General features: G+C 38.7%; 3 protein-coding genes across 6 annotated transcripts; 1 reads left to right on the top strand and 2 right to left on the bottom strand.

Annotated features, from left to right (window-relative positions):
* Nucleotides 1-85: 85 nt before the first annotated feature.
* Nucleotides 86-21946, bottom strand: LOC111331607 (lactadherin). The gene is given in 5 exon segments (XM_088752423.1): nucleotides 86-246; nucleotides 468-772; nucleotides 5724-5823; nucleotides 5826-6132; nucleotides 21812-21946. Coding segments are annotated over 4 exon segments (852 nt in total). The 5' UTR covers nucleotides 6123-6132; nucleotides 21812-21946; the 3' UTR covers nucleotides 86-96.
* On the top strand, nucleotides 9933-14810 carry LOC148735705 (uncharacterized). Its single transcript, XM_088752984.1, has one exon. The coding sequence runs from the start codon at nucleotides 9933-9935 to the stop codon at nucleotides 14808-14810; it is 4878 nt and encodes a 1625-aa protein (XP_088609110.1).
* Nucleotides 17084-22071, bottom strand: LOC148735704 (lactadherin-like). Of its 4 annotated transcripts, none has more exons than XM_088752420.1 (4): nucleotides 21994-22071; nucleotides 19543-19949; nucleotides 18108-18412; nucleotides 17084-17802 (listed from the first exon to the last, which is right to left on the bottom strand). In XM_088752420.1, the coding sequence occupies exons 2-4, from the start codon at nucleotides 19937-19939 to the stop codon at nucleotides 17653-17655; spliced, it is 852 nt and encodes a 283-aa protein (XP_088608546.1). In that variant the 5' UTR covers nucleotides 19940-19949; nucleotides 21994-22071; the 3' UTR covers nucleotides 17084-17652. The 4 variants fall into 4 exon arrangements, with proteins under 4 accessions (XP_088608546.1, XP_088608545.1, XP_088608544.1 ...); XM_088752419.1 differs by lacking the exon at nucleotides 21994-22071 and adding an exon at nucleotides 21837-21947; XM_088752418.1 differs by lacking the exon at nucleotides 21994-22071 and adding an exon at nucleotides 21812-21941.
* Between the last annotated feature and the right edge of the window lie 692 nt (nucleotides 22072-22763).

Raw genomic sequence — 22763 nt, 5'->3', positions numbered from 1 at the left:
ACTACTCAGATACACCACTTGATGCTGATCTAGCTAACTTGAACTCATTTACAGTTCTGAAAGTTGCTGTTTTCAGCCCCTTTGATGCTAGGCCATTTACTGAAGGAAACAGCCGTACAGCTCTACCCTCATTGTTCTGTAGTTACTTCTCCAAGTCTTTGGACAGGACCTTACAAAACGAGCCCTGATGTGTTGTGACAACACATGAGAAACCACTGTTTCCTGATCATTGTTGCCTTGTAATACCTAGAAATATAGGCAAAGTTGGTGCGTCAGCTAAATGGTTGACCTTGATCTTTGCGAATTCATTGAATTAATCTTCGGTTGTATGCTTCAAAGAATAACCATATGGAGGAATTGAAGTTCGTTTTAAGGCGCTGCATGATATTTTTCATGTTACTTTCCAAATATTTAACTTACATTGGGTCATTTTAAAAGCAAAAATCAAATGCCAACTCCTGACTTACCTTTTCAACATTGTTCTCTTTGTACATCACCCGGTCGGTCTCTCCGTTGGCACGCGATGAAAGCATGTAAAACCTTGTATACTGGTAGGTTCCTGTTTTTCCCAGTGTAGCGACTTTCTTGATTACTGCGTCCTTTCCGAGATAAACTTGAATCCAGAGCTCATTATCAACGGTGCTTGCACTCCATGCCCTGAGGGAGTTGAGGCGAACGAGATGGGCAGGAGTATTCTCGTACTCGATGGATGAAGCACTAAAAGCTGAGTCTGGAATCCTTCCATCCTCAAGACCTAAAGCCTCAATGCATGTTAAAAAAAAAAATTAAAAAAGTTATTATCTGTAAAAAAATCAAATCAGTTATTTGATAGAATATTCCCTTGTCACCCACATATCTGGAGGAGTGGCAGATCCTCCATCCTACACCTCCCCTCCAGCCCAAACCCCTCCTTCCTCCCCTACCACGAAGAAAAAAAGGCATGCGATAAGCTACATCGAGCAACGCCCAAAGTGGGCCACAGAACCAGTTGGTCTCTTGTGCTTGTCCTAGTAGAGTTCAATGAGGCGAACAAGATAGGGAGATGCATCAGCTCTATCGACAGATGAGGCACTTATGGCAAAGTCCGGAATCGTTCCATTGTCAAGACCAACGGCTTCCATCCGTGCTTGTAAAAGAAAGCTCATTTAACGGGAAATTGAAAGAAAAAGACATTCCTATTACCTTTGCACTTTCTCCCACCCTCCACAAGTTGACATATCTTCTCTTGGAAGTTACTCTGCCACCCTTAGTGAAGAGCGTAGTCATTGTACTAAAAACAAACCAAATGCGTAAGAAAAAAGGATTGGGAGAAATCAATAATAGATGAACTCATCTAAAGTTGTTTTAAAAGCCTCACTATAATCGTTTACATTACACTATATTGTTTAAGAATATATGGTTTGGGGATTTTCCATCTTCTCGCAGATGACACTGCAGCTTGAAAAGCACTGATTCTTTTCCGTGTCATCATGCCTTTCCTTTGATTCTTATGTAACAGATCTGGTTAGCTGAGAAAGAGAGAGAGTTCTTTGACGGAAAAATAGAACTTAATCAATTTAAACGCAATAAAGCACATTTCCATGAAGAATACAAAGTGAATGTAAGTGTCAGAATGCAGTTAAAGACTGTCAGATAACAATTCCTTATTCAACACACCTACCACACTAAACGCGCACGGAATGGATCTTAAAGACCTTAAAGCTTCCCAGTTATAGCTTTAGTTATCGACATATCGTCATCTTTTTGCCTTTCCTTTGATAGTTTAAGTTTTGCCCCTGATTCTAAAAGATGTTTACCTTTTTCACCAAACTTTCATTTCTAGTTTTCTAACAAAACTAATTTAACTTAGTGCACAGATAGCCTGTATTAATCATACGATCGATCCGGCACATTTAATTAAAAAATTCCAAAGTCAAAAATTGAAGTTTCGTATACAAGTAAATCTAAACAATGGAAAGATATGGTTAACCGTTGCTGCAGCTATCTCCTTCAAGCTTCACTTTTGTGTCACTATCATCCAAGATATCTCCTGATCAGGTGAAGCAGCTTGACTGAAAGTCTTTTTAGACCTTTCTTGAACGAAATGAAGCTACTTAAGACGTGTAGGGTGTTTCTCCATGAAAAATAAAGTAATAAAGCCTCCTAAAGACAATTTGATGATTTTTCATTATTTAACACTGGTGGAAACGCAAAAGAATAGATAATCATTCGTTAGCCAGAGCCATAATCATGCTTTGTTTAAAGATCGAGAATGGCGGACGTTAGAGTCTTTCAATAATTCAAATGATGAACAAAAAATCTTAAAAGCAATATCTTGAATGGCAAGATAATTTTTTATCACAAATCAGATTTTAAAACCTTCTTATCTTGGTGATTTTATTTGTGAACTGATCGTGCTCGTCGCTAACCTTATTTTCATGCTCTAAGTTAAACTTCTTTCATTTTGAATAGTCACCCCTAAAAGGTATATGAATAACTTATTCTAGCATGTTCTAGCTCAGCAGGTTTTACGTCGACGCGAAATCAAGATCCTCTTGGGCGAAGTGCTATAATTATGTATTGATAAGAGACACAAAGAGAAATACAGCTGGTTCTAAAATACTCAAAAGATGAAATTCTTTAGGCCAAGATCCGCCGACAAGCATAGTTCTCATTTTATCAATGTGAAATTTTCGGTGTGCAGGCCCACAATGGGCTCCTTTAGGCAGGTACGGAATAAAAAGCTAGTATCATTAATTATCATCACGCAATCCCATACAAAATCATAATGAAAGCTGACGTGTATAGGGCCGGACGTGCTGACGTGGACCGGTCTGGAAAAAGCCGTTTCGCCCTTGCGCACTTGTACAGCTTCGTTGCAGAGAACAGCAATGAGAAAACAAGTCACGTTTTTCAATGAATTGTGAGATTCTCATTCTGACTCGAACGAATAAAGGACAAACTTTTTTGTATAATCTTTCTGGCCCCAGTTGTTTGAAGGATGGATAACGCTATACACTGGATAAATCTCTATCCGGTGGATAGCGCAGTACGTTTTGGTAACACTTATCCGCTGGATAGCGATTTATCCGTTGGATAGCGTTATCCGCCCTTTGAACAACCAGAGCCTGGTAATTTTCCCACGCGCCCGCCAGTCTATCGCATCTTCTCTTTAGAAGAAAATTTTCGAAATTTTCAAAACCTTAATCATTGGTTACATGATAAAATGCATGTTGACTGACCTATTTTAGTATTTTAGGTCGGGTCGGAAAGGAAAATATTTGAATCTCGTTCGCGATGTAGAGACCTCGATCGGACCTCGGTCCTTATGTGATGACCTCGAGCCAAATATTTTCCCGTCCGGCCCTTCCACCCAGTCAATAAGTACATATTAGAATCATATCATTTCTCTCAATAAATCGAAGTAATCAAATATCAAATAGATCTTCATACAAACGTTTACATTTTTTGCTAAAAAGAAACGTTTATCTTTTTGTGATCGTCTTTTGTTTACTGAAACTTAAAAAATAAAATACGGGAGATGTAAATAATATAATTCATGCTGATGGCTAAATAAGCCTGGCTCAGTAGACGATTAGACGTTGCATTTTTACTTCGGTTCAGCGTTTAGAACAATGACAATTACTCAATTGATACTTTCCTAACCAGCATCAAAGCACCGGCAAAGTGAAAATTCGTTCAGAGGATCCCGACTGCAAGCAAATAACTTACCAAAAGTTATGAATTTTAAGAAAAAAAGGAGGCGTTTCTCGAAGTGAAACTCAAACACTTACGCCTGCGGATTTGAGTTTACTCTAATCTTTTTTAAGATCCTTAAATACTGATGTATATTCTCAGCCAAGAAGAAAAAGATTTGTGTGACACTGTTATCTAACGGACGCTCCAAGATGATGGCTGCATACGTCTATTGTAGATTCTGAAGTTCTGAAGTTTACGCTTATTGCACCATCCATTAAATCAATGAGAAGGAAACAATCAAGATTGGCTCCAGCCACAATTCGACAACCAAAATAACTCGTCATGAGAAACAGGAGTAATTTCCAAAGGGTATATTCTCAGTATATTTTTTCAGGGACCACAGTTGAACGGGAGAGTTTGACGGAAGAGAGGGAGGGGTATTAAATAGTTTCATAGCGGAAACTCTGGTTTGATATAAGATCTATGAAAAGTTGACGTGTGTAAGCTTATTGGCTGATTTATGGATAGCTCAACTGATTCATCGAGATTTTCTTGGATTGATTACTTCAACGAACAGAGAAATGCATGACTACAAGTTTTCTCAGAAGTGCTCTAATATTAACACAACAACTGCAGGATACTTTTTTTTTAAGCTTAATGGCTTCAGAATACAGACTGACGGACTGAAATATGCGACCTTTCGAAGATTTTCTTTGTTCGAATGTCAAAATTATATTGGTTCACCCAAGAAACTCCATTCAAATGCCACCGCCTGTCTCACTTTTTCGACGTTGTCCTCTTTGTACCTAACAAAGTCAACTTCTCCGTCGGCACGCGATGAAACCATGTAAGTCTTTGTATGCTGGTGGATACCACGTTTCCCCTGTGTAGCGATTTTCTTGATCATCGCGTCCTTTCTAAGGTCAACTTGAAGCCAAGGCTTTTTGTCATCAGTTCTTGCACTCCATGCCTTGGCGGAGTTGAGACAAAGGCGATGGGGAGGTGTTTCATTCGTTTCGACAGTGGAGGCAGTAAAAGTTTGGTCTGGAATCCTTCCATCCTCAAGACCTAAGGCCTCTTTGCATGCTTTAAGAAGAAAAGAAAGTAAAAATTATTCAATAAAGAGTACTCATCTCCTTTATATCTGGAATACTCCATTCTAATGCTTCCCTACGGCACAACCTTCCCCCTTCCCCCTTCCCCCTTCCCCCTACCCTATGGCTACGAAAAAGCAATAATGCGATCACAGCTTCATGAAGAGGTACACGAAATGAGATAAAGAAGCAATTTGAGTATAATCTGGTCTCATGTGCATTTCCTTTGTGTACTATCTGCAACTAAATCTGAGCGGTTTCACCAGGATTATAAGGCAAAAAGCGAAACCAGTCGATAGGAAACGATTACAGGTTAAAGATAAACCTTCTGACTACAAATTTTTCTTTAGAATTGTCTCGGTTCCGCAGCTTTTAGCATTCTGAAGCGTGCTGTAATTAATGTTACCAGACTTATACCCTTTAGCCTTTCCTTCACGTTCTGCATTCTGACAGGTTTCGTGAAACTGTCAGCATTTTGAATTCATATTTAAGTTCCATTTGAGAATCCTTCAAACAAATAAATTTTACAATATTAATAACAACGCCATCAACAAGGTTTGCGCCTACGGACCTGCTTCGTCTTCGATGCGTACCTTAGGTGAACCTTAGTGAGAATGTGAATATCCATGCCCACCTTTTTCACCAATATTGTTCTCTATTTGAGTACAACTGTAGTTGTTTCCTTGGCTACAAGAGCCCTATAAAACGATCGATAAAACCATTATCTTTGCATTTCCCCCCTCCCCCACAAGCTGGCAGATCACTTCTTGCCCTTCACACTTAAATTCATAGTAACAATGGACTCGACTGAAAAGCGTAGGTCATGTACATAGCTAATTCTAAGGCCACCATGTTTTCAGGGGACGACACCAGGCTTGTGTTATTAAACTCACAAATCTAAAGCGAGCATTGATTAAGCCGTTAAACGTTAGGAAAAGGTTTTAGCGTTTCCTTTACAGTCGCCCCCGCCCTCTAAAAGCTGACAGATCTCCTCTCGCCCTCCACATTCAACGTCAAGGTGACAGGGGGAAAAGGCATTGGTCATATATATTCGGACAATTCAGAGTCCGACATGCTCTCAGGAGACACTATAGCAGTGTTGTTATTCAACTCTCCAATTTTTTTTTTTCGATAATAGTTTATGCTTTTACAATAGGCACCCTCGCCACAGAGAATCACGCAAGATTCAATGGTTGTGGAAGTTCTGGTGGCAAACCCGTGACCTTTCAAGACGCGATTTGCGATGGAGTAGGTTGCCCCTTGGCATTGCGTCATTGAATATAACGTGTATCTTAACTGCCAAGAGATAAGTACAAAAGGCGTTGCTATGGTGCCTTTAATGAGAGGCATAGTCAATGTCCTGCAAACAAAATAAACACAAATACGCTAGAAGGAAAAGTGATGATTTATGGTTAGAAGACTTTCTCCCACCAAAGCTTATTAAACTTTGCATAGAGCTCCTCTGAAATCCGAAAAGAAAACAGGCAAATCATTCTGTCCAAACAGCTAATGTTTGATGATATTCTGTCTCCTCATTGTTGAATCTGTGAGCGTTCCAGATGGTAGAGGACGTAATAAGATGAAATCAATTTGCAAGATATTGAGGAGAATCTTACGACAACGAAGATAAAGGTATGAGACATTTAGTGAGGGGTGCAGTCATTACCCTGGAACCAGAAGAAAAGGTTAAGAGAAATGAAATACATATGAGTTAATCATCAAAAATTTTTTCCTTCCGTTGCAAAGAACTTCAAAGTCCTTTAAAAATGGCGTATGGCACAATTTTCTTTGAAAGAGCTTTGGTTTGGTGATTTGCCATCTCATCGACGACAAAGCTCTTGGCTTTGAATAAAGCAGAAAACTTGTGATTTCGAGAATAAATAGAATGCAGACGACAATGGAACTAAGGACAGGAACAAGAAATTCTTAGTAGGAACGCATTTTATGAAATGTAATAAAAGCAAACCAGACAAGAACGTGAAATATTTGGTCCGTCTCCTTTCACAGAATAATTCAACCAATTGTCAAGGCAAATCTTTATTTGTAAATTTTGTTCCTAACTTTGAGAGGAAACGGAAAAAATCGTTCTCAATAATCAGTTAGTAGTTCCCTTTTTCTTATTTGGTAGTTATCCGTACTATCAAAGTTACTATTTTTTTTCGCTGTTTTCCTTCGGGGTAAAGACTGTTAATCTTGAAGCTTGAGGACTCAAATCCCCCCGAATTCCCTCCATCAGTAACAAATACAACTTGTATTTTAGATTCAGAAACTTACCGCAGCTGAGTTTTCCCTTTGCAACCTCACTTGTCCTTAACTCTCTGCAAGTTCTCCGAAAGTTCTGAGGAATAGTTATGAAATCCGTTCTGAAACACAACAGGGTTCCATTCCATGAAAAACACAAATACATTATTTTTGAAGTGTGGGAGCGCACTAAATCAGACCGCAGTTCATCATTCAACACAGCTAACACCACAGAAAGCCAGCTAGTTTTGATTGAAATATCACAATATTTTCAATCTTAGGCTGTTTCATCTGGAAGGTTAGACAAACTCGCTGATTTTAGAAGATAGCCAATAAACCTCAATTGCAACAACATTAACTAAAACTAGAGGATAAGATACATTTCTTTCGATTTCGAAATCTCCAAGAAGTTGGTGATCTCTATGTGTTTGTGATTTGCTGTGAAGATTCGTTCTATACTTTGTTTAGTTATAGCACTCCAAAATTCAATCTGATCATCCTATTCAAACAATATGGAATAGATAAATACATAAGTTCATGCTTAAAAGATATAAAAGTATACTCGCACCTTTGGTCGACATAAAAATGTGGCCCTTACTAAACGAAGCAATGCTATTTCGTGATAATGAAAGATTTAAAGCTCTGACGTGAAAGAACAATATGAACGTTGCGGTTACAGTACAATTTAATACGACAGTTGAAGTTTAAAAACAAGTTCTTAGTCGCTGAAAAACAGAATTATTATTTAATCAAGCAGGTGGGAAACAACTAGACAAAAAGGAGTTTTTAATTCAATAAAGTGTGCGCAGTTATCATTATCGGTCGAGAAAGTTGTAGTACTAGCCGAACCAAGTTTTAGAACAACAAACAAACCTGGATCTCGTTTGAAGCTAGAAATGGGTTGCTCCCATAGTAGAGAGAGAAAGCTATTAGTATAACATAAGTTAATTAATTGATTGAGGATCGCTGTATTGAAATACGAAAATCCTCTTAGATTAATGACTTCGAAGGATATGTGCATGGAAGACTTCAAGTTCCTCCAGAAGCCCTTAAGTTTTAACATAAGTGCTAACTGCAAGAATCCTCGTCTGATTATTGGAAGTAGGGAATGGAGGAAAAATGTGGACTTGGTTTCCCAGCGTCGTAAATCTACCTATGTCAGTCTTGATTCGGACTCGCTGAATGACCTTAATGACGTTTTAGCTCTGCTGTGTTCAGATGATAGTTACGTGCCGCCTTCGGATGTCGTCATTGCACCTGATGTGGAGATTCCCCAGATAACTAAGAGGCAAGTTTGAAACATTCTCGCAAAACTAAAGAGAACCGCCACTGGACCAGATGAAATACCTTATTGGCTTTGGCCGGATCACGCCGAGCCTTTGACACCGGTAATTACACACGTTTGGAATTTTTCCTTGGCAACCCACTCCTGGCCTACATCCTGGAAGAGGGCTAATATCAACCCCTTTTCAAAGGTTGAGGTCCCCAAGTAGCGGTAAGACTTTTTACTATGGATTTCAGCAAGGCCTTTGACTCTATTCACACTTTAATTTACTCTATTTGCTTCGTTGTTACTCATAATCATATACTTGTTTGAATCAATTTCACTTCTCTAAATTAACAATATTGTAATCTCCTTGTAATTTTTATTTCCAACCTCCTTGATATATTCTAATATTGTCTGCAATCACCCGACTCGATTAGTTTGCTACATTCGGGTGGTATTTCTTTCACTTTTGTATTTATTTATTTCTTTCTTAAATAATAACATTTGTAGTTTTAAAGTGGAATAAAGCATGGTCTCTGTTAAGCATAACCTTCTATCCGCAAAGTTGAAACAATTACCCTTAAACCCGTATATAATTAATTGGTATCATAGTTTTTTGAGTAACAGACAACAGCGCATGGTCATTCTTGTAATCCGAGTAAGTGTAAAGAACTGATATTTAGAAAGAAAGGAAACGGTACACGCCATCAGTACGCCCCCGTCAGTAACATTCCTCATGCGATAGCCTTGTACTGCTCGGTCTCAGCCTAATTGAAAATTCAGCGGCGGAGCATGTTAGACTTAAGCTCACAAAAGCTAATGTTATGGAGAGCGCCCATATTTTTCTAGAGTGCGTTGCGTTACGTAATTATTAAAAATAGAACGAAGAAGTTTCTAGAACATTTAGTCATGATGACTAAGCGAGAACTTTAAGGAGAACCTTCTAGAACCGTGACTCAGCATATTTTTGTTATGATGTAATCATAGTGTAATGTTTCTAAAAATAGCAATATTACAGATCTCTAGAACATTCTAGAACTTTTCTGAAATATATATAAGGAGTCACGCTAGCTTAAAGAAAAAGGCCTTTTAGTGAACTATAACTGCTGTTGCGAAGAGCCCAGAGGAGCGAGAGCCGGACAGAGTTGTTTACTGGAATTGAAAGCCGTGTGGAAGGCTACGTGAGAGAAAGAATTACGGACGTCGACATTTTGTTAAAGATTTTCAAGAGAACTGTGAGTTGTGCGGTAGTACACTGAGATTTAAGTGATATTATTTGTAAAGGGCTCTAAGTTATAAGGATACTGATTGTATTAGTATTTATATCGCTCCGTAGCTAAGTGAAAAAGATAGTTATTGTACTGGTAGTCGATATCGCTTCGTAGTTATTACGTCAGTCAATAAAGTAGTTGAGTTGTACGAGTTATATCTTTCTGGCGGTTTGGAAAATACCGTAACAGAAATTGGGGGCCTGTCCGGGAGCGAATTTTGTGGAAGTGTATTTAGAGCAGAGGTAATTGTCCGGGAGCGAATTTTGTGGAAGTATTTGGCATATAAGTTATTGTCCAGGAGCGAGTTTTGTAGTGAAAGTTATAGTAGAGTATTTCAAGGATAAGTTATTGTCGACTTAAGTAGTCATAGAGTATATCAAGATGTCAAAGTTTAATCCAGAAGACTTTATGTCGAGTCCCGACAAAGAAGTATTTAATGCGTTAAGGAAAGACGAACTTATATTATTAGCAAAACACTTAGAGTTAGAGTCTAAGCAAGCAATGAGAAAGGATGAGATACGACAGATTATAGTAAACCACTTAGTGGATACTGAGGTTTTTGAAGGGACAATGTTAGAAACATCGTCAAAAACAATGTTAGAAATAAGAAAGTTGGAGATGCAAGAAAGGAAAGAAGAAAGAGAAATGGAGATGAAGAGAGAAGAAATAGAAAGACAAGAGAAGCTGAAGAGAGACGAAATGGAGATGAAGAGAGAAGAAATAGAAAGACAAGAGAAGCTGAAGAGAGACGAAATGGAGATGAAGAGAGAAGAAATGGAAAGACAAGAAAGACGAGAAGAAATGGAGAGAAAGGAAAGACTGGAGAGAGAGGAAAGACAAGAGAGGCTAGAGAGAGAGAAATTGGCATTTCAGCATGAAATGGAAATAAAAAAGTTAGAGGTACAAATGCAATTAGGATTAGTCTCGGGTAGTGAAAAGCATAGTGAAAATTTTGATGTTACAAAGAACATTAGGTTAGTGCCTCCATTCCAAGAAAAAGATGCTGATAAGTACTTTTTGCACTTCGAGAAAGTAGCTAGTAGTCTTAAGTGGCCTAAAGAGTACTGGGTTATGTTATTACAAAGTGTATTGGTTGGTAAAGCTAGGGAAATATATACACAGTTAAGTGTAGAACAAGCTGCAAGTTACGACGAAGTTAAGGATCTTATTTTAAAGGGTTACGAGTTAGTTCCTGAAGCGTATCGTCAAAAGTTTAGAAACTATGAGAAAGTTAGTAGTCAAACCTACGTAGAATTTGCTAGGAGTAAGGAACAGTTATTTGATCGTTGGTGTCATTCACAGAAAGTAGATAAGAGTCACGATAAGTTAAGACAGTTGGTATTAGTGGAAGAATTTAAGAGGTGCATTCACAGTGATGTCCGAACGTTCATTAACGAGCAAAGAGCAGAAACGTTGGAAGACGCTGCACGGTTAGCAGATGAATTTTCGCTGAGTCACAAAGTGAACTTCATGGAAAAGCCCCGTCAGCCTAACAGTAGATTTCAGCCTCCCTCCGTATCACGATGGGTTGGAAGCCAGCGGAGTAAACAGAATGACGGAGCACCTCCCAAACAGAACCCTGGTAACCATTTTACAAATCGTTCCAGCTCCACCTCGCCAAGACAAAACAGGTTTGTTCCAAATAAGCCCATCAAGCCACCAACCTGCTATTATTGCAGAAAAGAAGGTCATCTGATTTCCAGTTGCCCAGAAAAGTGGAGACCTGCGCAAAGATATGGTGTGGAATCGAAGCCCAACGGATTTGTTGCCAAGCCGTCGCCTTCATTTTCTGAAAGTGAATGTACACCTCCGCGATTTTCTCAAGAGAAGACCCAGACAATCTCTACAAATGACGTCAGTGGTTCGTCTAAATCTGTCATGGATATGTTTCAGCCCTTTATCCACGATGGCTCAGTATCATTATCCCGTGATATGACAGATTCAGTACCGATCAAGATTCTAAGAGACACTGGAGCCTCACAGTCTTTGCTATTAAGTGACACGTTGTTGTTTTCTGAAAAATCGTCCACTGGTGCAAGTGTTCTAATCAGAGGAATCAGTTCCGAGTATACCCCAGTGCCGCTCCATACAGTTTTTCTGTCGTCAAATCTTGTGTCTGGTCCTGTGAAAGTTGGAATACAATCAACATTGCCGTTCGATGGAGTACATCTTATCCTTGGAAATGACCTTGCAGGAGACAAAGTGGTCATTAATGCTGTCGTTACAGAGAAGCCTAGTTCAGAAAAGTCTCCAGACCCCGTCGAGAAGATAATTCCTGGTCTTTATCCTGCATGTGTAGTAACGCGAGCCATGAGCAAGAAGAGGAAAACCAGCGATGAAGAAATTGCCTTAGCGGACACCCTTATCAGTCGAGTTTTTGAGGATGAGCAGCCAAGTCCCTCCCCTTCTGAGCCAACAGAAATCCTGCCTGAGAAGGATTTAACAGATCAGTCTGAGAAGATGTCGACCTCTCAGCTCATCGCTGGACAACATGAAGACCCAGAAATTTCGCCGTTGTTTTCAAGAAGCGTCAGTGAAAACGAAGTATCACAGAACCCCACCTGTTATTTTACAAAGAATGGAGTGCTAATGAGAAAGTGGAGACCGCTCGATGTCCCAGCTGAGGACGAATGGGCTGTTAAGTACCAGGTTGTTGTCCCGAAAACTTACAGGCAAGACATTTTAAGTATGGCACACGAGACTCCCCTGGCTGGCCATTTAGGTGTGAACAAAACTCACAGGAAGATCTTGAATAATTTCTATTGGCCCAACCTGAGAAAAGATGTAGCTGAGTACTGTAGGTCATGTCACGCCTGTCAGATGGTTGGGAAACCAAACCAAACCATTCCAAAAGCGCCACTGCAGCCTCTGCCAGCCGTTCAAGAACCATTCAGCCGTGTAATTGTTGATTGCGTCGGACCGCTACCAAGAACGAAGTCTGGAAATCAGTTCTTGTTAACCATCATGTGTGCGTCCACCAGATTTCCTGAAGCCGTGCCCCTGAGAAACATCAAAGCCAAGACTATCGTCAAAGCTTTAACGAAGTTTTTTACGCTGGTCGGTCTTCCTAGCGCTATCCAGTCTGACCAAGGTTCTAATTTCATGTCTGGTATTTTTCAACAAGTAATGCACGAGCTTGGAATCGCACAGTATAGATCATCCGCGTACCATCCTCAAAGTCAAGGAGCTCTTGAAAGATGGCACCAGACTTTAAAGAACATGATGAGAGTCTACTGTTTCCAAACAGAGAAAGATTGGGACGAGGGAATCCACCTATTGCTGTTTGCGGCACGCGAGTCCGTCCAGGAGTCCCTAGGATTTAGTCCGTTTGAGCTCGTATTTGGGCACACTGTGAGAGGGCCTCTTAAACTGCTTAAGGAGAAATTATTGTCAAGCAGTAGTGAGTCTATTAATCTTTTACAATATGTTTCAGACTTTCGTACTAAGTTATTTAGAGCTTGTGAACTAGCTAGAGACAATCTTAGTTCTTCTCAGAAGTTAATGAAGAAGAAGTATGATGTAGACGCTGTAGAACGTAGTTTTGAGCCAGGTCAAAAGGTTCTTGCATTGTTGCCAGTGCCCGGTAACGCATTGTATTCTAGATTTTTTGGTCCTTATGTTATTGAGAAGAAGTTAAATAACCTTAATTACATAGTAGTTACTCCAGATAGGCGTAAGCAGACGCAATTATGTCATATTAACATGTTAAAGCCTTACGTAGAGAGAGATAATAATGTAGTTAAAGAGCCCCTAAACGTTAATGTAGTTATTTCTGAGCCCGAAGACTTAAGTAGTGAGTTTAGTAGTAGTCATCTCAGTCCTACTGACGCATCAAAACTCACCAACTCCGATGTGCTAAAGAATTTGGACTCCAAGCTGTCACACCTTGAAGAGAGTCAACGTCAAGACCTACAGAAGCTACTTGAAAAGTATAGTGACCTGTTCCCGGATGTACCATCTAGGACAAATCAGATTTACCATGACGTGGATGTCGGTGATGCTGCCCCTGTTAAACAACACCCATACAGGCTGAATCCGAGAAAACAACAGTATCTCAAAGAAGAGGTAAAATATTTGTTGGAGAACGATTTTATTGAACCAAGCAGCAGTAGTTGGAGTTCTCCATGTATACTCGTGCCTAAACCGGATGGGAGCTATCGGATGTGTACCGATTACAGGAAAGTTAATAGTGTGACTAAGACAGACACCTTTCCAATCCCAAGAATGGATGATTGTATCGATAAGCTGGGAAAGGCAAAGTATGTAACGAAATTTGACCTTCTCAAAGGATTCTGGCAAGTACCGTTAACAGATCGCGCTAAGGAGATATCAGCATTTGTAACTCCAGAAGGACTCTACCAATACAAGGTCATGCCCTTTGGTATGAAAAATTCTCCTGCTACCTTCCAACGTCTCATTAACAAAGTCATCGCCAACCTTGAGGATTGTGAAGCCTATATTGATGATGTAATCATCTATAGTGAAACTTGGGAGAAACATCTAGAAACTATCCGTGAGTTCTTCAGGAAGTTGAGCGAGGCCAAATTAACAATCAATCTCTCCAAAACCGAGTTTGGCCAAGCACAAGTGACGTATTTGGGACATGTCGTCGGACGAGGACAAGTACAGCCAGTTAACGCCAAGGTCGAAGCCATAATCAAGTTTCCACGACCAGAAAACAAAAAGCAACTGATGCGTTTCCTTGGTATGGCTGGTTATTATCGAAGGTTTTGCTCTAACTTTGCAACCGTCACAGAGCCATTGACAAAACTGCTCAGCAAGAAGGAGAAATTTAATTGGAGTGACCAGTGTGAAAAGGCTTTCGAGGAGCTGAAAGCCATGTTACAGAGTGCCCCTGTTTTAACAGCGCCTGATTTCTCTTCACCGTTCAAGCTGGCTGTTGATGCAAGCGATGTTGCCGCTGGTGCTGTGTTGTTACAAGAGGATGATGAAGGTGTAGAACACCCGGTTTGTTATTTTTCGAAGAAGTTTAACAAAAGTCAAAGGAACTATTCCACCATCGAAAAGGAATGTTTAGCACTGCTGTTAGCTCTTCAACATTTTGAAGTTTATGTTAGTTCCTCAAGTTTGCCCGTTGTTGTGTATAGCGATCACAACCCCCTCGTATTTCTTCACAAATTAAAGAGCAAGAATCAGCGATTGTTGAGGTGGAGTTTAATGCTGCAGGAGTATGTCTTGGACATCCGACATATAAAAGGAAAGGATAATGTTATTGCAGACTGCCTCTCGAGACCTTGAGCTTTGCAAGAAAGTTTTGCAAACTTTCTTTTCTCGAAGGGGGAGGGTGTTATGGAGAGCGCCCATATTTTTCTAGAGTGCGTTGCGTTACGTAATTATTAAAAATAGAACGAAGAAGTTTCTAGAACATTTAGTCATGATGACTAAGCGAGAACTTTAAGGAGAACCTTCTAGAACCGTGACTCAGCATATTTTTGTTATGATGTAATCATAGTGTAATGTTTCTAAAAATAGCAATATTACAGATCTCTAGAACATTCTAGAACTTTTCTGAAATATATATAAGGAGTCACGCTAGCTTAAAGAAAAAGGCCTTTTAGTGAACTATAACTGCTGTTGCGAAGAGCCCAGAGGAGCGAGAGCCGGACAGAGTTGTTTACTGGAATTGAAAGCCGTGTGGAAGGCTACGTGAGAGAAAGAATTACGGACGTCGACATTTTGTTAAAGATTTTCAAGAGAACTGTGAGTTGTGCGGTAGTACACTGAGATTTAAGTGATATTATTTGTAAAGGGCTCTAAGTTATAAGGATACTGATTGTATTAGTATTTATATCGCTCCGTAGCTAAGTGAAAAAGATAGTTATTGTACTGGTAGTCGATATCGCTTCGTAGTTATTACGTCAGTCAATAAAGTAGTTGAGTTGTACGAGTTATATCTTTCTGGCGGTTTGGAAAATACCGTAACACTAACAAGTGTCTCCACATTCTTAGAACTCTACGAAAGGAACTCTTTAGCCAGAAGGAAATTGATCACTTATTTAAGATCCTAATTCTTCCCATTTTCACTTATGGTCTCGCTGTGTATGGTGCTTCTGACTCTAATTTAAATGTTATACAGCGTTTTTTAGACAGGTGCCATAAGCGTCATTTTATCTCTCAAACACAGCATTTTCAATCTTTTAGAACAGCAAGATAAATCCGTTTTCAAAAGAGCTATTGATAATCATACACTAGGTGCGATCATTCCCAAAGAAAAAGAATTAGTATATAATTTGCGTACGAGGTGTCACCTTCCTCAGATAAAAACGAAGAGATTCAAGAAAACTTCTGTAAATAGACTTATCTTTAAATATAATCTAGTGTAGTATTATTCTATCTTATATTACTGTTGTATTTTATCCTGTGTCATTTAATACTTTTTCATTGTAACTTAGGAGATGTATTTTTATCCTTTGATTGAATAAAGACTATTATTATTATCATTATAACACCAAACTGCATAATACATTTTTGAATGTATCGATCATTTACATTAAACGTTCAGTGTTGCCGCGTATAGCTGCTGACGGCCATGAAATTTTATTCAGGATTTATTCTATTTGATCCAAGCATGCTTTTGCCTGGCAAAATCTGTATTTGTATTCTGATCAACGAGCTCATTTATCTACAAATCGCCACAATTGTTTGGTAACTACCCTCTTTGTCTACCTAAAATATGTCAAATTGTCGCCTGAAAAGAAAACAATGTGCTCGCAATTGGCCCATTTGACAATGGAGAGTGAATATTCTCCCTCAAAGTTCTCTAAGAATGAAGCCTGATCTCATACACGTACAGTCAACAAATAGCTTTATTAGTTATACATACTTAGTGTATGGGATATGACCCACCCTTTTGTTTCCAAACTACCTGTGTGGGAAATGACATTTAAAAACAACCACGATCGACCAGTATGGACTTTAAAAGAAAACCACATTGTCATTGATTATAGCAAGACAAAAGAGAGCACGCGCGCAAACGTTTAAAGTACCGTTTAACAGCGAGGCAGTTTGGACAAACAACTGATGTAGAACGAGATTAATGATATCGGAACTTGGCTTCCAATATCATCAATGAAACATGGAAGCACCATTGATAACAAAACCTGTTTTCTACACTTTTTTAACTATAAAAAGGATGGAGCCTGTCGGGGCGTTCATTTTTTAAATAATGGAACAGGGTAATTAATTAATGGAAGGAAGCGAAATAAAACGAAGAAAAACAGAAGAGAGAGAGAGACTTAGGACGAGCGGCACTCCTCGTAATATTGCGTCCATTTTCTTTCTTCCTTTCTTTCTTCCTTTTTCTTTTTCCAAATTCATTTCTCGTTGCTCTGCTAAAACTATCGTGCCACTGTTTTTGTACTTCAGTAGGCTGAGATGATGCTGTCAAAACCGAGAAAGCTGCAGGGTGCATTTACATTATCAGGAAATATTCGGAAAACAATTACGATATCGTTTAAGTTTTTTTTTTATAAGTTTTTCCATTCGCTATCATATTCAAGAAACTGCAGAAGTCTGTACTCTTAGAATTTTATTCCACTGTAATCATCTGAGCAGAAAGTTCTGCCAAGAAATATGCGCAAAAATTCTAAATATTATTGAAACTAAAACAAAGGCTGGTACAACATTTGCCATTCACGAATCACTGTCAGATTATAGGACGTACGCTGCAAAAGTCTACACAGACTTTTATTCAAGCGTAATCACTTGATCAGTTCTGTCAGGATGTCAGCAATGTGCATTTATTGTGTACAACATATGAAATTTATTTCATTACAAGTTTTTGTAAAAGTATTTGTAATTATAATAACTGACTGACACCTGTCGATATTTATTTGCAAAGATATCATTGGCGCAGTACATTTTTACTTGCAAGTCCTCAATTATACTCCTGTGTATAATTCTGCCTATCAGTGTTACGTGATTTTCCTAAGGCCAATCATCGAATTCTATTTTATCAAGTAGACCAGTGATATAATTTTTTGTACTCTGCAAAATTTTTAACTATCCGAGACATGCATTTCAACTACATATTGCTGCCCTAGTTAACTTGAGTTGATTTCTTAGTTAAGTTACAATTAACTTAATGAAGGAAACAGCCATACAGCTCTGCCCTCATTGTTCTGTAGCGACTTGCCCAAGTCTTTGGCCAGAACCTTACAAAACGAGCCGTGATGTGCTGTTTCAGCACATTGAAAACCACTGTATTCGCGTCTACATTTCCTTGGAATACCTACAAATGTAATAAAAATTGACGTGTGTAAGCTAATTGGCTGATTTGTGGATAGCTCAATTGATTCATAGAGATTTTCTTGGATTGATTACTTCAACGAATAAATAAAGGGATTACTACAAGTTTACTCAGATGTACTTTAATATTAACATGACAACTGCAGGATACTTTTTTAAGCTTGTTGGCTTCAGAATACAGACTGACGGACTGAAATATGCGACCTTTCGAAGATTTTCTTCTTTAAAATATCAAAATTACATTCGCTCACCTAAGAAACTTAATTCAAGTGCCAGCACCTGTCTTACCTTTACAACGTTGTCCTCTTTGTACATAACAAGGTCAGTTTCTCCGTCGGCACGCGATGAAACCGTGTAAGTCTTTGTATGCTGGGAGGAACCACGTTTCCCCTGTGTAGCGATTTTCTTGATCATCGCGTCCTTTCCAAGGTCAACTTGAACCCAGGGCATGTTGTCATCAGTTCTCGCACTCCATGCCGTGTCGGAGTTGAGACGAACGCGAGGGGGAGATGTATCATGCCTTTCGACGGAGGAGGCATTAAAAGCTGAGTCTGGAATCCTTCCATCCTCAAGACCTAAAGCCTCTTTGCATGCTTTGAAAGAAAAGAAAGTAAAAATTATTTAACAAAAACTGTTCATCTCCTGAATATCTGGAATACTCTATTATAATGCTTCCCTACGGCGCAACCTTCCCCCTTCCCCCTACCCTACCGCTACGAAAAAGTACTAATAACACGATCACAACTCCATCAAGAAGTACACAAAATGAGAAATAGAACCAAATTGAGTTCATCTGGTCTCGTGTGCATTACCTTTGTACACGGTCGCTGCAACTAAATCAAATGGGTTTCACCAAGATTATAAGACAAAATGCAGAACCATTTCAAAGGAAATAATCGCAGGTCAGAAATAAACCATCTGACTATCAATGTCTCTTTAGCATTGTCTTGATTCCACAGCTTTTAGCATTCTAAAGCGTGGTGCAATTAATGTTACCAGACTTATTCCCTTCAGCCTTTCCTTCACATTCTGCATTCTAACGTGTGTCGTGAAAATGTTAGCATTTATATTCGTATTTAGGTTCTGTTGTATATTCCGAATAAAAGGCCAGGAACACAGTAACCAGATCAAGATGGCGGAAGAACTGTTTTTAATCCAAAGCAGAAAACCTCGTGTACAATACCAAATATGGAAAACAGGTCTTGTGACACTAGCTTCTACGTAGAACAGGGAAACCAAAAAATAGGAAAAATCTAACAGGTTCCATTTGAGAATCACTCGAATATATAAGAATTTATCAATATTAATAACAACGGCATCAACAATGTCTGCGACCGTGGAGCTGTTTTTCTTCGATGCTTACCCTAGGTGAACCTTATTGAGAGAGTAAATATCCATGCCCACCTTTTTAACCAATATTGTTCTTTATTTGAGTACAACTGCAGTTGTTTCCTTGGCTAGAAGAGCCTTAATAGAGTCGGGAAATGTTAGAAAAAGATAAAACCACTACCTTTGCACTTGCCCCCTCCCCCCCACAAGCTGGTAGATCACTTCTTGCCCTTCACATTCAAAGTCATAGTAACAAGGGATTCGAAAAGCGTTGGTCATGTACATAGCTAATTCTAAGTCCACATGTTTTCCCGGGGCGACACCAGGCTCATGCTATTCAGCTCAAAAATCTAAAAACATTGATTAAGTCGGTAAATGTTAGAAAAAGCATTACCTTTACAGTCGCCCTCGCCCTCCAAAAGCTGACATATCTCCTCTTGCCCTCCACATTCAACGTCAAGGTGACAGGGGGAAAAGGCATTGGTCATATATGTTGACAATTCAGAGTCTACCATGCTCTCAGGGGACATTACAGCAGTGTTGTTATTCAACTCACACGTTTTTGTTTTTCGGTAATAGTTTATGCTTTTACATTTGGGATCCTCGGCGCAGAAAATCACGCAAGATTCAATGGTTGTGGAAGGTCTGGTGGCAAACCCGTGACCTCTCAAGACGCGATTTGGAATGGAGTAGGTTGCCTTTTGGCATTGCGTCACTGAAGATAACGTGTATCTTAATTGGCAATAGATAAGTAGAAAGGATGTTGTTATGCTGCCTGTAATGAGAAGCATAGTCAATGTCCTGCAAAAAAAAAATAGATACAAATAAGCTAGAAATAAAAATGATGATTTATGGCTAGAATACTTTAACCCACCAAAAATTGTTAAACTTTACATAGAGCTCCTCTGAAATACGACAAGAAAACAGGCTTTTATGAATATTGTGTCCAAACAGCTAGTCTTTGATGATATTCCATCATCCTGATTGATGAATTTTTGAGAGTTACAGATGGAAGAACTGAAGATGAAATAAGATGAAATCAATTTGCAGTATTGAGAGGAGAATCGTACAACAACGAAGATGAAGCTATGACACTTTTAGCGAGGGGCGCAGTCATTATCCTAGAACCACAAGAGGAGGTAAAGAGAAATGAAAAAGATTTAAGTTTATCGTCAATTGTTTTTCCTTCCGTTGCAAAGGAAACGAGCTGTTTCTAAAGTCCTTTAAATGGCTTATATCATAGTTTTCTCTGAAATAGCCTTGGTTTGATGATTTCCCATCTCATTGAAGATAAATCTCCTGGCATTGCACAAACTGAAGATTTTTGGTTTCGAATCTGGAGTCAATAATGGAACTAAGGAAAGGATCCAGAACTGTTAAGTAAGGACGCATCTATGAAATGTAATCAAAGTAAACCAGATAAGACAGTGAAACTTTTCGTCTCATCTATCACAGAATAACTCATACAAGTGTCAAGGTAAAGTCTTATTTGCAGGTTTTGTTTCTAACTTTGACAGAAAATAGAAGAAAAACGTTCCCAACAATCGTTCCTTTTTTACTCAGTAAAAAAGAACCAATTATCTGTTTCATCAAAATATTTTTTTGCTGTTTTCCTTTAGGTAGACTGCTAATCTTACAGCTTGAGTAACTGAGGACTCAAAATATCTCGCCGAAATGCCTTCATCAGGCACAAAATACAATATGTATTTCAATTCAGAAACTCACCGTAGCTAGGTTTTTCCCTTCGCAAACTTACTTGTCCTTACTCTATGCAAGTTCTCAGAAAGTTCTAGCGGGAATAGTTATGAAACCCGATATGAAACACGACAGGGTTCCTTTACATGAAGAACACAAATAGGTCATTGTTAAGTTTGGGAGCGCACTAAATATACTTACAGACCTTGGTTCATCATTCAATACAGCTAACAATACAGAGAGCTAGCTAGTTTTGAATGAAAATATCGTAATGTTTTTAATCTTACGCTGTTTCCTCTGAAAGGTGGACAAACTCGCTGATTTTAGAAGATAACCATTAAATCTCAATCGCAATAACGTTAACTGAAAATAGAGGATGAGATACATTTCTCTCAATTTCGAAATCTACTGGAAGTTGGTGATCTCTATATTTTTGTGATTTGCTGTGAGATTTCGTCCTATACTTTGTTTAGTTAAAGCACTCCAAATTTCAATTATCCTATTCAAATAATATGGAATGGCCAAATATATAGGTTCATGTTTAAAAAGATATAAAAGTATACTCGCACCTTTGCTCGACATAAAAATGTGGCCCTTACTGAACGAAGCTATGTGATGATAAAAGATTCAAAGTTCTGACGTTAAAAGAACAAAATGAACGTTGCGGTTGCCGTACAATTTAATTCAACAGTTGAGTCAATTCATAGAATGCAGAGGAGATTGGAAATAAGGAGAAGAGCAAGAAAATTTAGCATAAACACATTTTATGAAACGTGATCAAATTATTCTAGCTGATGCCGTGAAACTTTTCGTCTTTCCTTTCACAGAATCATTCAAACAAATATCAAGTCAAATCCTTATTTTTCGGTTTTGTGCCTAACTTTGACACAAACAAAAAAAAACCAAAACAACAAAAATTGTTTTCAAAAATCATTTAGTAATTTCTTTCCTTCTATTCTGATTTTTACCTTGGGTAACCATACTCTTATTTACCGTTGTCCTTCAAGTTAAAGACTGTAACTTTTGCACCTTGTAGGAATCGAACATCTTCTCGTGTCGCCTTCATCATGAAGTTATAAGCTACACCGTACTTTAAATTCAGGGACAGAGAAGCTACGTAAAATCTGCTAAAAGGAGACCCATGACTAACCGTAGACGAGTTTTTCCCTTTGCAACCTCGGCTCACTTGTCCTTAATTCTTTGCAAGAAGTCTCCAGGCTAGCAAAAGACATCAACAAGTTCTTGGGAATATTAATAAATAAAATCGAATTAAATTGTAACACGACAGGGTGTCTCTTCATGGATAATACAAACAAATCATTGTTAAGTGTGGGAGCGTCCTAAATTCTACCAGACCGTCGTTCATTGTTCAACACAGCTAACAATACAGTGGGCCAGCTAGCTAGGTTTAGCAAAATGTATCATTATATTTTCAATCTTAGGTTGTTTTCCGTGAAAGGTTGGGCACACTCGCTGACTGCAATAATTTCAATTGCAATAACGTAAACTAAACTAGAGGACAAGATATATTTCTTTCGACTTCGAAATCTCAAGGAAGACATGATATCTGCGCGTTTGTAACGTCGTGAAGATGTCACTGTACTTTGTTTAGCTATAGCACTCTAGAATTCAATTACTCTGTGCAAACAATATGGAATAGATAAAGAAACAGGTTAACGTTTAAAAAGATATAGAAATATACTTTTCTCTTTGCTGGGCATCAAAATGTGGCCCTTTTATTGAACGAAATAATGTTTTGGCGACAATTAAGCTTCAAAGCTCTGCCTCGAAAAGAGTAGTTATGACGCTGTTGCGGTACAATTTAATTCAGTTAAATTTTACACACGAAGCTTTTAGTCGCTGAAAAACAGAGTTAGGAACAGCTGGGGGACAACAAGATTAAAATGAGTTTTGAATCAA

This window comes from Stylophora pistillata, chromosome 3, assembly GCF_964205215.1.
Source record: "Stylophora pistillata chromosome 3, jaStyPist1.2, whole genome shotgun sequence".
NCBI classification, from domain to species: Eukaryota; Metazoa; Cnidaria; class Anthozoa; order Scleractinia; family Pocilloporidae; genus Stylophora; species Stylophora pistillata.
This window is presented reverse-complemented; position numbering and strand designations above follow the sequence as displayed.

Excerpts from the sequence above, each read along its gene's own strand:
- LOC148735704 (XM_088752420.1), bottom strand. The coding sequence starts at position 19,939 with ATGCTTCTCATTACAGGCAGCATAACAACATCCTTTCTACTTATCTAT. Across the intron at positions 18,413-19,542 it reads GGGCGAGGGCGACTGTAAAG|CATGCAAAGAGGCTTTAGGT; the intron begins GTAATGCTTTTT and ends TTTCTTTCAAAG. Across the intron at positions 17,803-18,107 it reads AAGAGGACAACGTTGTAAAG|GTATTCCAAGGAAATGTAGA; the intron begins GTAAGACAGGTG and ends TTACATTTGTAG.
- LOC148735705 (XM_088752984.1), top strand. The coding sequence starts at position 9,933 with ATGTCAAAGTTTAATCCAGAAGACTTTATGTCGAGTCCCGACAAAGAA.